Here is a 15144-nt window from a genome sequence, read left to right as displayed (position 1 = left end):
ATTAAGTATGTCAATAAAAATTAGGGAATTCACAAAATAAAAAGACATAAAGTGTGACACCATATACTTATAATGTTGGGGTTAGAGGGAGAGGAATGAAAATTTAGTGCTTTTAGAATGGGTTCAAACTTAACTATCAATTTAATATAGACTGCTATATGCATAAGATGTTATGTCTAAATCAAATGGTAACCAAAAATCAAAAACTGGTAATAGGCAAAAATACAGAGAAAGGAATATAAATATATCACTAAAGAAAAGCAGTGACATGTGAGAGAAGAGAGCAAAAGAAGAAAGGAACAGAGAAAAATTACAAAAACAACTGTAAAACAAGTAACAGATTGGCAACAAGTATATACCTATCCATAATTACTTTGAATGTAAATGAATTCAGTGCTCCAATCAAAAGATACAGGGTAACGGAACAAATGAAAAAGCATGACCCATCTATGTGCTATCTGTAAAAGACTTATTTCAGGGTGCCTGGGTGGCTCAGTGGGTTAAGCCTCTGCCTTCGGCTCAGGTCATGATCTCAGGGTCCTAGGATCAAGTCCCACATCAAGTTCTCTGCTCAGCGGGGAGCCTGCTTCCTCCTCTCTCTCTGCCTGCCTCTCTGCCTACTTGTGATCTCTCTCTGTCAAATAAATAAATAAAATCTTAAAAAAAAAAAGACATATTTCAGCCTTAAAGATAACTCCAGTTGAAAGTGAAAGTAGGATTTATTCCTAGAATGCAAGGGAAATATCAACAAGAGAAAGGAGAAAAACCATATGATCATTTCTAAAGACAAGGAAAAGGCATTTGACAAAGTACAACATCCATTACGACAAAAGTTCTCAACAAAGTTTTAGAGGGAACATACGTCAACATAATAAAGGCCATCTATGAAAAAACCACAGCTAACATCATACTCAGTGGTGAAAAACAGAGAGCTGTTCCCCCAAGGTCAAGAACAAGACAGGGATGTCCACTCTCACCATTTTTATTCAACATAGTACTGGAAGTCCTGGCCACAACAGTCAGACAAGAAGAAGGAATCAAAAACATCCACAGTGGTAAGGATGAAGTAAAACTATCACTATTTACAGATGACATGACACTATAGATAACCTTAAGGACTCCACCAAAAAACTACTAGAACTGATGAGTGAACTCAGTAAGGTTGCAGGATATAAAAATCAATATACAGAAATTCATTGCATTTCTGTACACTAATAATGAATCAGCAGAAAGAAAAAAAACTAAGAAAACAACTCCATTTACAATCGCACCAAAAATAAAAAACTCCCTAGGAATAAAATTAACCAACGAGGTGAGAGACCTGAAAACTATAGAACATCGATGAAAGGTATTGAAGATGACACAGACAAATGGGAAGATATTTCATGCTCATGGATTGGGAGAAAAAAAAAATATTGTTAAAATGTGTGTACTACCACAAACAACATACACATTTAATGTAATCCCTATCAAAATACCAACAGCATTTTTCACAGATGTAGAACAAATGATCCTAATTTGTATGGAACCACAAAAGGCCCCAGAGGTCCAAAGCAGTCTTGAAAAAGAGCAAAGCTGGAGGTATCACAATTTCAGATTTCAAGATACACTACAAAAGCTATAGTAATCAAAACAGTGTGATACTGGCACAGAAATAGACATATAGATCAATGGAACAGAATAGAGAGCCCAGAAATAAACTCATGCTTTTATGGTCAGTTAAGCTAGAACAAAGGCAAGAATATGCATTGGGTAAAAGACCGTCTGTCTAACAAATGGTGTTAGGAAAACTGGAGAGCTATGTGCAAAAGAATGAAACTGAACCAATACATGCAATAAACTCGAAATGGATTAAAGGCCTGAATGTGAGACCTGAAACCATAAAAATCCTAAAAGATAACAAAAGCAGTAATTTCTCAGACATTGGCCATAACAATGTTTTTCTGCATATGTCTCCTTTGGCCATAGAAACAAGAACAAAATTCAACTATTGGGACTACATCAAAATAAAAAGCTTCTGCATAGTGAAGGAAACAATCAACAAAACTAAAAGACAACCTACAGAATGGTAGGAGATATTTGCAATGATAACATGATAAGAGGTTAGTATGAAAAATATTTAGGGCACTTATACAATTCAACACCAAAAAACCCAAATAACCCAATTAAAAATGGGTAGAAGACATGAACAAACATTTCTCCAAAGAAGACATACAGATGGCTGAAGGACACATGAAAAGATGCCCAACATCATTCATCATGAGGGAAAAGCAAATGAAAACCACAATGAGATACCACCTTACACTTAACAGAATGGCTAAATAAAAAACATAATAATAAAATAAAATAATAATAAAATAAAATAAGAAACAACAAGTGTTGGTGAGGATGTGGAAAAAAAGGAGCCCTTGTGCACTGTTGGTGGGAATGCAAACTAGTGCAGCCATTGTGGAAAACAGTATGGAAATTTATCAAAAATTAAAAATAGAATTAATATAAAACCCACTAAGTCCTCTACTGGGTATTTACTCAAAGAAACGAAAACAGTAATTTGAAAAGATAAATGCACGTTGTGCTTATTGCAGCATGATTTTCAATTGTCAAATCATGAAAGCCCAAATGCCCATTGAATAATGAGTGGGTAAAGAAGATGGGTGTGTATATACAATGGAGTATTATTCAGCCATAAAAAAGAATGAGTGAGATCTTGCCATTTGCAACATGGATGGACCTGCAGGGTATAATGCTAAGTGAAATAAGTAAGTCAGAGAAAGACAAATACCATATGCTTTCACTCATATGTGGAAACTAAGAAATAAAATAAAAGACGAAAATACTCTTAAGTATGGGCAGAAACTGAAGGTCACTAGAGCAGAGGCAGGTGAAAGATGGGTGAAACAGGTTAAGGGGATTAAGAGTACACTTTATCTTGATGAGCACTCAGTAATGTCTAGAAATGTTGAATCATATTGCGTACCTGAAACTAATGTAACACTATTGTGTTAATTATATTTGAATTGAAAAATAATTTTTTTAAAACGTAATCCTTGGGGCACCTGGGTAGCTCAGTTAAGCATCTACCTTCAGCTCAGGTTATGATCTCAGGATCTTGTGATCAAGCCCCACATCGGGCTCCTTGCTCAGCTGGGAGCCTGCCTCTCCCTCTGTCTATCCTTCTGCCTGCTTGAGCTCTCTGTGTCAAATTAATAAATGAACTCTTTAAAAAAAGAGTCTTTTAAAAAAATGTAATCCTCAAACCAGCTCTTTAAAAAGAAAAAAAGATTGTTAATTATTTATATGAAAGAGAGAGCAAGAGCACAAGCAGGGGAAATGGCTATGAGGGAGAGAGAGAAGCAGACAACCCACTGAGCGGGGAGCCCAAATAAGGGGGTGGTTTGCCCCGGGGCTTTACTCGAGGTTTAATCCCAGGACCCTGAGATCATGACCTGAGCTGCAGTCATATGCTTAACCAACTGAGTCACCCAGGCACCTCAAATCAGCTATGTTTTTTTTTTGTTCCCTTTTATTAGCTTAATAAATAACAATTGATTATGATTATTAAAAAGTTAATTTTTAAAAAGCCCAGTTCTTTTGCTTGCTTTCTTTTCTGTGCACATTGTTATTATCTTCATATTCTGTAGCAACCCTTTTATCATGGATTTTTTTTCTTGTTTTCAGTGTAATTTGAACCTCATGAACCCAGGGAAAGTGAGTCAAAAACACAATGCTGGGGTGCCTGGGTGGCTCAGTGGGTTAAGCCTCTACCTTCAGCTCAGGTCATGATCTCAGGGTCCTGGGATCCAGCCCCGCATCGGGCTCTCTGCTCAACAGGGAGCCTGCTTCCCCCCTCTCTCTCCCTGTCAAATAAATAAATAAAATCTTTAAAAAACACATACACACAACGCTGAAACTTAAGATAGGATCTAGTTTTTAAATAAATTACTGGCACCTGAATACCTCACGTTTGTCAAGAAGCCCTTTGAATGGTCTGGGCTTGGGGACTGGGTAGGTTGTCTAATGGTAAGTCACTCAGTTATTTTTGTAACCATATTCTCCTCTACTGTTTTCCTCTGAGTCAGGGTGTTTGTAGCAGGTGTGAGCATTTTTTAATTGTTATTTCCATAAAAGCAAAATGCTGTGTTTTCTTCACTTATGATCATTTCTGGCATGGTTTGAAAGCTAATTTGCCTAGCTAAATGCCAACAACCCCTGTGATGGCCTCCTAGCTTGCCTCCTCACACCTGAGAGGTGTCTGAAGCACTAAAGAAACTAGTTCAGTGATCACATCAACAGCAAGGGAGATGGCTTGGTTTGGAGAATGGCCTAAGACATTTTTTCCCCACCACTCTTAGATACAAAATTGTCTACCTCTAATCTCTGCATCCATTTATTTAGGTCTTTTTCCCCCCTTCTTTTGATGGTTTTCTTTCTGGTAACTGTTAATTATTTATAATAACAAAGGACAAGGAGAATGTGGATAACTAAAATCTAGAAATGAACTTTGTAATTTATAATACTTGAAAAGCAAAGCTTGTGGCTGTTTGTGTGTGTTTGGCATTTGTGCCACTGCACCTCAGGGAGACTGGAGCTGGACAGCAGGAGGGGATGGGCCACAGGGTGATCAGAGGACATGGCAGGGGGTGGGGGTGGTCAGAAATTGGCACTCTATTTCAGTTAGCCAGCATATAGTACATCATTAGTTTTGATGTAGTGTTCAGCGATTCATTAGTTGCTTATAACATCCAGCACTTATCACAACATGTGCCCTCCTAAATACCCATCACCCATTTACCCCCTTCCCTTATCCCCCTCCCTTCTGTAACCCTCAGTTTGTTTCCCAGAGTCCAGAGGGTCTCATGATTTTTTTTTTAAAGATTTTATTTATTTATTTGACAGAGAAAGATCACAGGCAGGCAGAGAGGCAGGCAGAAAGAGAGGAGGAAGCAGGCTCCCTGCCGAGCAGAGAGCCCGATGCGGGACTCAATCCCAGGACCCTGAGATCATGACCTGAGCCGAAGGCAGTGGCTTAACCCACTGAGCCACCCAGGCGCCTGGGTCTCATGATTTTTAAACTCTCTGATTTCTTCCCATACACTTTTCCCTCCCTTCCCCTGTGGGCCTCTGCACTATTCCTTAATGTTCCACATATGAGTGAAACCATATGAAAATTGTCTTTCTCTGCTTGACTTATTTCACTTAGCATAATCACCTCCAGTTCCATCTATGTCGATGCAAATGGCGGGTATTCATCCTTTCTGATGGCTGAGTAATAGTCTGTGTATATATGAACCACATCTTTATCCATTCATCTGTTGAAGGGCATCTTGGCTCCTTCCACAGTTTGGCTATTAAAGACATTGCTTCTATGAACATTGGAGTGCCTTTGCCCCTTCTTTTCATGTCTATATGTTTGCGATGAATACTTAATAGTGCTGGGTCTAGGGTAGCTCTGTTTTTAATGTCTTGAGGAACCTCCATACTGTTTTCCAGAGTGGCTGTACCAGCTTGCATTCCCACCAACAGTGTAAGAGGTGTCCCGTTTCTCCCCATCCTTGCAAATACTTATTGTTTCCTGTCTCATTAATTTTGGCCATTCTTACTGGTTAAAGTGGCATATCAGTGTGGTTTTGATTTGATTTTCCCTAATGGCTAGTGATGTTGAACATTTTTTCATGCATCTGTTAGCCATTCATATGTCTTCTTTGGAGAAGTGTCTGTTCATGCCATCTGTCCATTTCTTGACTGGATTATTTGTTTTTTGGGGGTTGAGTTGGATAAGTTCTTTATAGATCTTGGATATATATCTTGTCCCATTCTGTGGATTGCCTCTTAGTTTTGTTGACTATTTCCTTTGCTGTGCAAAAGCTTTTTATCATGACGAAGTCCCAAAAGTTCCTTTTTGCTGTTGTTGCCCTTGTCTTTAGAGACGTGTCATGAAAGAAGTTGCTGTGGCACTCCTTTTTTTATTCAGCAGACATGCAAAATACAAAGATGGATACATCACAGTTCTTGCTCGCATGGAGTTTGCAGTGAAGTGGGATCTAGGAGGAGAGTGAGTTAGAATGACAGATGTGTGCACGGACGTGGTAGCGTGTAGCACCTCCCACGTGCTGAATTCTGGGCATCTTATAGGTCTTATTTTCACTCCATCCCTGTGCATCACCTAAGAACCTCAACTGTTCACCGCTTCAAAGTCTCACTCCCCTTAGCTTCCACATGCCTCTCTCTGAGACATAACTTTTTGGCTCCTATGCTTTTAGTTGATGGTAAATTTGGTATTTTCCAGAGTATTCCACTCTCTTTCTCTTCCTACCTTGTACTGTTAATTCCCAGCCATTTTCCATCCCATCACTTTGAAGAGATATGGCAGACTCTCAGCAGCAGCAGTGACTTTGTCCAGGTGAGGGAACAGTGTCCTAAGCACGAGGGGGAGAGCCCTTGGGTGACTCTAATGCATTCTTCCTGCCCTTGGGTGGTTTCTGTGTCTTTTTTTAACCCGTGGCACAGTGCTCATCCATAATAGGAGCCCAGGGATGGTGAGTGAGTCTTCAGTAGTGGCTGGTACAGTTGCTGTAGGTGCACAGAACAGGGCTGCTTGTCTCTCTGAGAAAGTCAGGAGAGGCTGCTGAGAGGAGCCATCAGCTGAGCTAAACTGAATTTGCCAGATGGATAAGCCTTAGAGGAGATTCAAAGAGGTGGATTTTCAGAGACCGGGCAATGAATTATTAAAATCTCGGAATATATTAAAGGCAAGTGGTTAGGTACAGAGACTTCTTTACTAAATCCCAAAGTATTAGGATGAAAAGACTCTTCTTGCATCTTCAACAAGATTGGAATAAGTCAAATAAAAGTAAGATGTTCTGTATCATTGGACAGGTAATAAATGTATGGGCCTCATTGTTCCCAAGAAGTACTGCCTTGAAATACTCTGTTAATTTTAATAAAGAGCTTCATTCTTGCATTCACTGACAACTTATTGAAGCAGTTGCTAGGGCCAAATGCTGTAATAGGTGGTATATATACAGTAGTGAGCAAAACGATCAGAGCCCCTGCCTGCATGGGGCTTCCAGTTGAGGGGAAAACAGACGTAAAGCAAACAAGCCCTGTGGATGCATGACTGTGAAGGATGCCGATGGGGAGGTCTAATAGGCTGACCTAAGTGAGATTAAGGATGAAATGAACAGTGATTAGAAGTTAATTAGGCAGACAGAGAGAAGAGATATACAGAGTTCGAAGGCAAAATGGTTTGGACAAATTGATGAAGAAGAGCCCTAAACATGTCTCAAATAAGATGCTGTCAGGTGTGCCTGGAGGGTTCAGTTGGTGAAGCATCTGCCTTTGGCTGGGGTCATGATCCCAGGGGCCTGGGATGGAGCCTGCCTTGAGTTCCTTCACTGGGCTCCCTGCTCAGCAGGGAGCCTACTTCTCCCTCTGCTGCTCCCCACTGCTTGTGCTCTCTTGCTTTCTGTCAAATAAATATTCTGTCAAATAAATAAATCTGTCAAATAAATAAAATCTTAAAAAAAAAAAAAGTTGTTGCCAAAAAGGAGACCACACCTTTCTCCAGGTGGCCACTGCACAGAGTCCTAAACGGAATGGCCGCTGGGCCAGAGCCAGTAGCATTTGCTAAACATTCTGCTAGTTGCTGGGGGAGTAATAAGAAACATTTGAGAACCTGCCTTGCCTGCCCAGGGGTTATTCCTCACTCTGTGAAATGTAGTCAGGAGGTAAGTACAAGATCCTGTGAAAGCATAGATTCTGAGAGGTCAGCCAACTTTGTCTTGTGGGGGATGTTTGGGACAAACCTGGGTTTTCAAAAATCAGTGAAAAAGGAAGCCATTTCAGGAATGGGCTGCACAACAAAACGCAGGTGTGAGGAACATGGCACGTTTGCAGAACTGTGGGGAGTTTCACAGGGCACTAATACAGCGTTTATATGAGCATCGAAGGAAATAATCAGGCATAAAAGGCAGAGAAGCCAAATGTTAGATATTTATATGCATCAAGGGATTTGAATTCCATCCTGCAGGTGTTTCTTGTGGGGGGTGAGGGAGAGATGAGATGGTGGCATCGAAAGGAAGTGACTTCATCCAACTTTTGTCTTATAAAGGCTGCTCTGGCAGTAGCACAGATGGATGGAGAAATTAGGCCTGGAGGAAGGGGCACTAGTTCCAAGGATAGTGTGGAGATTCTGGGGACCACTGGCGGGGGTCTGATGGAGCAATGGCTGTGAACATGGGGAGAATGGTCAGGTGGAAAAGCCCTTTGGGGATGATATCTCTGAGACTTGAAGATTTCATGGTGTTGAGGGAGGAGTGAGGAAAGGAGGAGGTAAGCATGATGCCTGGTGATAGGCTGGGTGTCAGGCAGGTATGTGTGACACCATTTGCTGAGGCAGCACCACGTTGGAGTGACAGTGTTTGTGGAGGACGGCTGTGTGGATGCAGCCGGACATGTTTACATGGAGAGATCTGTGGAGCTGTCCAGTGGAGATATTCTAGAGAGCTCTAACTGGACCAGAGACAGGAAGACGTGAGATCCGACCAGGGCCAAGAGCCGTTGATTTCTTTTCTTTTTTAATCAGCTATTTATTCTAGAATAGTTTTTGATTTGCGGGAAGGTTGTAAGGATAGTACAGAGTTCCCATGGACTTACCATCTCTTTAGGTCCCACTTTCACCTCTTCCTTGAGTTTTGCTGTGGTGGAATGGGTATCTTGTTTTCACAGAGATTCCCATATATATGCAGGACAGGCTTATGTGGTTCAGAACTCAAAGCAACATAAAGACAAAATAAATCTTCCTCTAACTCCTGCCCCCATTTGCACTGTTCCTCCCATTCCCTACAGATAGCTATTTTTTTTTAAAGATTTTATTTATTTATTTGACAGAGAGATCACAAGTAGGCAGAGAGGCAGGCAGAGAGAGAGGAGGAAGCAGGTTCCCCACGGAGCAGAGAGCCTGATGCGGGGCTCGATCCCAGGACCCTGAGATCATGACCTGAGCCGAAGGCAGCAGCTCAATCCACTGAGCCACCCAGGCGCCCTAGATAGCTATTTTTATTAGTCTCATGTGTAGTAATCCTTCCGGTTTCTTTTTTAAGTAAATGCAAGCAAAGAATAAGAATATACATTGCATGTGTCCTCCCTTTCTTATACAGAATGTGGCATATTATGGGCATTGCTGTGTAGCTTGCTTTTTGCTGAACAGTATACTATGGAGATCAATACAGAACTGCTCTGAGAAGGTAGCAGTAGGCTGGCCATGCATGGCTACTGGGCACTCAAAATGTGGCTGGGGTTATGAAAGCCAGAAGTTTAAATTTAGTTTAAAGTTAGAATTTTAAAATGGCAGCAGTGTAACTTATGTTCCCATTAAATGTTATTTTGGTGGAATGACATTCCACTTTAACCATCAAAAATAGTTTCCAAGATACAAACGTTGTGATCTGAAGGGGCACGTGTACCCGAATGTTTATAGCAGCAATGTCTACAATAGCCAAACTATGGAAAGAACCTAGATGTCCATCAACAGATGAATGGATAAAGAAGATGTGGTATATATACACAATGGAATACTATGCAGCCATCAAAAGAAATGAAATCTTGCCATTTGCGACGACGTGGATGGAACTAGAAGGTATCATGCTTAGTGAAATAAGTCAATCGGAGAAAGACAACTATCATATGATCTCCCTGATATGAGGACGTGGAGATGCAACATGGGGGGTTGGGGGATAGGAGAATAATAAATGAAACAAGATGGGATTGGGAGGGAGACAAACCATAAATGACTCTTAATCTCACAAAACAAACTGGTGGTTGCTGAGGGGAGGTGGGGTTGGGAGAGGGGGAGGGGGCTATGGACATTGGGGAGGGTATGTGCTATCGTGAGTGCTGTGAAGTGTGTAAACCTGGTGATTCACAGACCTGTACCCCTGGGGATAAAAATATATGTTTATTTAAAAAAAAAGAAAAAGGATGAATACCCAACTGTTGTAGCAACGTGGACGGGACTGGAAGTGATTATGCTGAGTGAAATAATTCAAGCAGAGAGAGTCAAGTATCATTTGGTTTCACTTATTTGTGGAGCATAGCAAATGACATGGAGGACATTGGGAGATGGAGAGGAGAAGGAAATTGAGGGAAATTGGAAAGGGAGATGAACCATAAGAGACTATGGACTCTGAAAAACAACCTGAGGGTTTTGAAGGGGCGGGGGTGGGAGGTTGGGGGAACCAGGTGGTGGGTAATAGGGAGGGCACGTATTGCATGGAGCACTGGGTGTTGTGCAAAAACAATGAATACTGTTACGCTGAAAAAATAAATTTAAAAAAATAGTTTCCAAATTGAGATGCGGTATATGCGTACACTACCATGGGGGTCACAGACTTAGTTTACATTCTCTGTTTTGATACAACCTTAATGTTTTACAGTGTTAAATTTGAAATAACAGTTACATGTAGAAATAACGTTTCTGACATAGAAGTTAAAATATTTAAATTTTACCAACTTTTATTTTCAAAATATGGCTATTAATAAAGTAAAAATTACATGTGGCTCAAATTATATTTCTGCTAAACAGCACTGATATAGAGCATTTATTATTTCTTACAGTTGTATACTGCTGTAAAGAGTACCATATTTTATTTAAGCAGTCCACTGTTGATGTATACTTGACTTGTTGCTAGTCTTTTAATGTTAAAAATGCAGAAATCCACAGCCTTGCCCTTGCATCACTTCACACACACGCAGGTGGATCTGTGAAATGAATTCCCAGGATGGGAGTTGCCGGGTTAAAGAGTATTAAATTTGTAATGTTGATCCTGACAAATTACCCTCCATAGGAATTGCACCAGTTTGGGGACACCTGGGAAGCTCAATTGGTTAAGCATCTGACTCTACTCAGGTCTTGATCTCAGGATTGTGGGTTCAAGTCCTGCACTGGGTGTGAGTTCATGCCCAGCAGGGAGCCTACTTAAAAAAAGAGTTGTACCAGTTGTGCTTCTGCCAGTAAAGTGTGTGAAGTGCCAGGGTCCTTGCATACTGGCATTTTACGCTACACACATGTTTGGGAGATCTAATAGTGAATGCATTTCTTTTTTGCTAATTCTGAGAGTTTTAAGATGGTTTGCCTACTTCTTTTTTCGTTTAAAAAAAAAAGCTAATATTAATGATAACTCTTAAAATCAACATTTTAGAAGTGACTCTTTTTCTTTTTTAAATGAAAATGTGGAGGAATTAACATCCAGTTTTCCCAGGCTCTAAATTTCTCTGGAAGTTGTGGTTTCTCTGTATACAGACTTAGGAAGAGAGAGGCCAGGAGAGTTTGTATTTATAAGGGACGACATTTTCTTCTGTTTTCTAATTGTTGCAGTTTTTTTCCCCAATTCCTCCTCAGATCCCTTCAGCAGCCTCCCCTGGCTGTGGTGCACAAACAGTATAAGGGAGACAAGGGAGGTGGGCAGGGGCAGGCAGGATTCATATACAGCCTTACCATCTCTTTAGTTTGGTTTGGTTCCCAGGATCAGTTTTACTGAGTGCTGAACACATTCTCACTTCATGGGCTTCCTAAACCAGGAAATCCACTGACAACATAATTGGAGCTTTTGAGTGCACACAGTGGTTAAACAGCCAATTCTGTTTACTTGATTATTAATAAGCTGCAGACAGTTCATCTTTCTCCCATAGGCTCTAACTGCTGTCTCTCTTTTGAGGCTAGTGTGCCCTCTACTGCCCTTTCTGCCTTTTTTTGTTTGTTTTTTTTGTTTTTTTCAGACTGAAGTGAAGAACGGGACATTCAGCATCCAAAAACAAGTTGCTTCAATTTTTCCATTCATAGGAATCTGAAAATAAGATTCTCACGAAGAGAACTCTCGCTGTGTAGTTAGAAATCTGTCAGAAAAGCTAACAAATTAGTATATTGGAAACCCTTAGCTTTCAGGAACATAAGCTCATATTTTGGCAAATCCAGAAATGTATTTTACAACAGCTATGACTGTGGACATTTGCTTTAGTATTTCATTGATTTTCAATATGAAAAGGTGAAGCAATGAAAGCTGAGACTCTCACTGTGGGTCAGGCAGGCAGAGGACTGGGCTCAGGGATTTTCTGGAAGGGTCATCTTTGGCAGCGGGTGAAATTGAGCCATTTCTATATTGTGCTTACTTGCAGAATGAATGTATAACGTTCTAATAGGAGGCAGCTGCTCCAGAGCTGTTCTTCATGTCCCTTTTTGCTTCTGTAGCTAATTGTGCTTAATTGTTTTGTTTCAGGAAGGGTTTTCACTCATTGGTAGCAAGAACTGGTTGAAGATTGTGAGACGCATGGATTGTCTGTTATTTGGAACAACAATAAAGGCAAGAGGCCCCGTGGCCAACTGTTTTAAGCGAACGATCACACCCTTCTCATCTTCTAAGTGTGCACAGGGGGTGAGTGGGAGCTTCTCTTTGCAGGTGAAATGGAACCGGGAAGATCACGTATGTTCAAAGACTTGCCCTCTGAGCAGAATGTGAACCCCGGGCTGCAGAAAGGCAGCAGCCGGGCAGTGAGAGGATGTTGCTGAGGACTCAGGGCTTTAACTGATCTGTCAGTGCCCATCTGACGCAGCAGCGGCCCAACCGTGCCCCATTCCCCAGGCACACGCTGGGGGGACGCGGGACACGTCATTGTTTGTCTCACTATTTTCAAATGCTTTATTGAGAATGTCTTTTCATTTTCCCTCTTTAATAGTAAAAAATACCCCTTTTATTTGCTTTCTGACTGCATTAAACATTAAGAATGATTCTTATCAAAGACACATACAGACTAATCACCTGGATTATTTTCTTTCAGAAATAACTATAAAAAACCAATCTGTTAACATTCACCAAGTAGGTAATATTGGAATTTAGGTGAAAGATACTAATTTTCCATGGGTTCATAGACTGAGACTTGGAAGAGCACCTAATAGAGCATCTAAGGGAAAGGTCTTAGCCTGGGATCCACAGACCCTCCACAGGGTCCCTCAAGAATTCAGGAGACCATGGATTTTCACTGACCTCTAATTGGAATTTATCATTTCCTTCAATTATGAACGTAGGCGTCAGACACAGTCGTATTAGATCTTTGCATCAATAGAAATCAGCTAATTTCACCACATCATGGTTGTTTCTGAGAGCTTCAATGTCAGCCGCGCTCAGCACTGCCGCAGAGTTATGGTGGTAATTAGGCCCGCTGTTAGATCTTTTTATTGCCTATGTTAATGAGCATATATACTGTTAGTTCACAAATTAGTGTTTTAATATTGTAGTAGACTACTTCAGGATAATTGGTTTCCTTTATAATCTAATGTATTTTATGTGATTGCAAACGTTTTGAGAAGTGGTCCACTGGCTTCACCAGACTGCCAAAGGGGTCCGCGCACATACTCGGAAATCCTATCACACATTTTCAGGAGTTCCTGTTTTCATTTTATGTGTGAGGAAATGGAATTCAACTTCCACTACTAGTCCAGGTTATAAGTAGCTGTCAGAGAGCTGGGCCACCCACTGGCCTTCTGACTCCCTGCCCTGGCCCGTGTCACACCAGAACAACATGAGTTTGAACTCGCAGGTCTGCAGATACACAGAATTTTTTTTTCGATAAATACTGTCCAACACTGTAAATGTATTTGCTCTTCCTAATGATTTTCCTAACATTCTCTTTTCTCTAGCTTATTTCATTTTAAGAATATAGTATATAGGGGCGCCTGGGTGGCTCAGTGGGTTAAAGCCTCTGCCTTCGGCTCAGGTCATGATCCCAGGGTCCTGGGATGGAGCCCCACCATCAGGCTCTCTGCTCGGGAGGGAGCCTGCTTCCGCCTTCCTCTGCCTGCCTTTCTGCCTATTTGTGATCTGTCTGTTGAATAAATAAACAAAATCTTAAAAAAAAAAAAAAACCCAGTATATAATAGATGTAACATACAAAGTGGGTTGATCGACTGTTCGTGTTACCGATAAGGCTTCCTGTCAACAGTAGGCTACTAGTAGCTAAGTTTTGGGGGAGTCGTAAGTCATACTTGGGCTTTCAACTGCGCAGGGGTCAGCACCCCTCACCTCTCACTCTACAGTCAACTATATATGTCTTTTAAAAGTTACACCAAGTTTTTAAGTTTTTTCCTGATATATATTACTGTTAAAAATTTGAACTATAAAGAACATAAAAACCAAGCAACTTGACCATTCCAAAATAATTATTACTAACATTTTGAAGTTCTTACATGATATATTCTTTCAGTTAGGATAGCATTCAAAGGCATGTGACAGAAAATCCAGGCATAATGGCCCCCAAAATAAAGGGTTTATTTTAATTTTTTTTTACTAGATGACAAATCCAGAAACAGGCAGTTGCTAGCATCGGCTTAGCAATTTCACAGTACCAAGGTCAACATCTTTGCAATTCCCCTGGCCTCTCCCTCACATTTACAAAATGGCTGCTGTAGCTCGACCGAATTTCTATTCAAGGAAAACCCGCTTCTTCTGTCCCTTTCATAAGGAAAGCAAAAACTTTCCTGTACGGCTTCTTTCCACTTTCCACAAAAGAACAGGTCTTCTTAAGTCTCATGGACCAGAACAGTGTAATGTGGCCAGTCTCAATTTGCTGATATTAGCAAAATGAGCATTTGGCTTTCTCAGCCTCTGGTATATATCTGCTCATGGCAGTGAACAGTGCCTACCGCACAGATAATTTATACCTTTGGGTTTGTATTACATGGAGTGCTTTGTTCCTGCTGTCTTGTCATGGAACATGGCATCAGGAACACAGTCCTGAGTCACGACCTTCTTAGTCTTTGAAAACGTGATTCTCCAGGGCTACATAGCATTTTATTGTTTGCATTCAACATGATTCAGCTAATTCCCAAGTTCTCACTATTATAAAAATGTTTTGATTTTCGTAAGGACTTATTTACAGGGTTCTTGAGGTAGGAGTCCTGGAAGTATGTGTATTTCAATCAAAGTATGTCAATGTGCCCTCTCTATAAGTCACCCCATTTCTACAGCACTAGTGAATTTAAGAATGCTCATTTATCCAAATTCTTTCCAATAGGGGAATATAATTTAAATTTTAAAGCTAGCTTCCAGTCTGATTGGCAGAAAGGAACATCTTCCTTTAATTTGTATTTCTTCA

At 40.7% G+C, this 15144-nt stretch overlaps 1 protein-coding gene across 2 annotated transcripts in view; it reads left to right on the top strand.

The window, feature by feature from the left end:
- REC114 (REC114 meiotic recombination protein) overlaps positions 1-15144 on the top strand; it is a 102026-nt gene that overhangs the window by 73116 nt on the left and 13766 nt on the right. Inside the window, exon 3 of one of the 2 annotated variants that reach the window (XM_046007785.1) lies at positions 12273-12356. The exons of the other annotated variant lie outside the window; for it this stretch is intronic. Within the exon in view, the coding sequence (XP_045863741.1) occupies positions 12273-12356 (84 nt within the window). The remainder of the gene's footprint in view (positions 1-12272; positions 12357-15144) is intronic. 2 annotated transcript variants of the gene reach the window in all.

Source organism: Meles meles, chromosome 6 (genome assembly GCF_922984935.1).
Source record: "Meles meles chromosome 6, mMelMel3.1 paternal haplotype, whole genome shotgun sequence".
In the NCBI taxonomy this organism is placed as follows: Eukaryota; Metazoa; Chordata; class Mammalia; order Carnivora; family Mustelidae; genus Meles; species Meles meles.
Note: the sequence above shows the minus strand (reverse complement) of the source record. Positions and strands in the feature narration are given on the sequence as shown.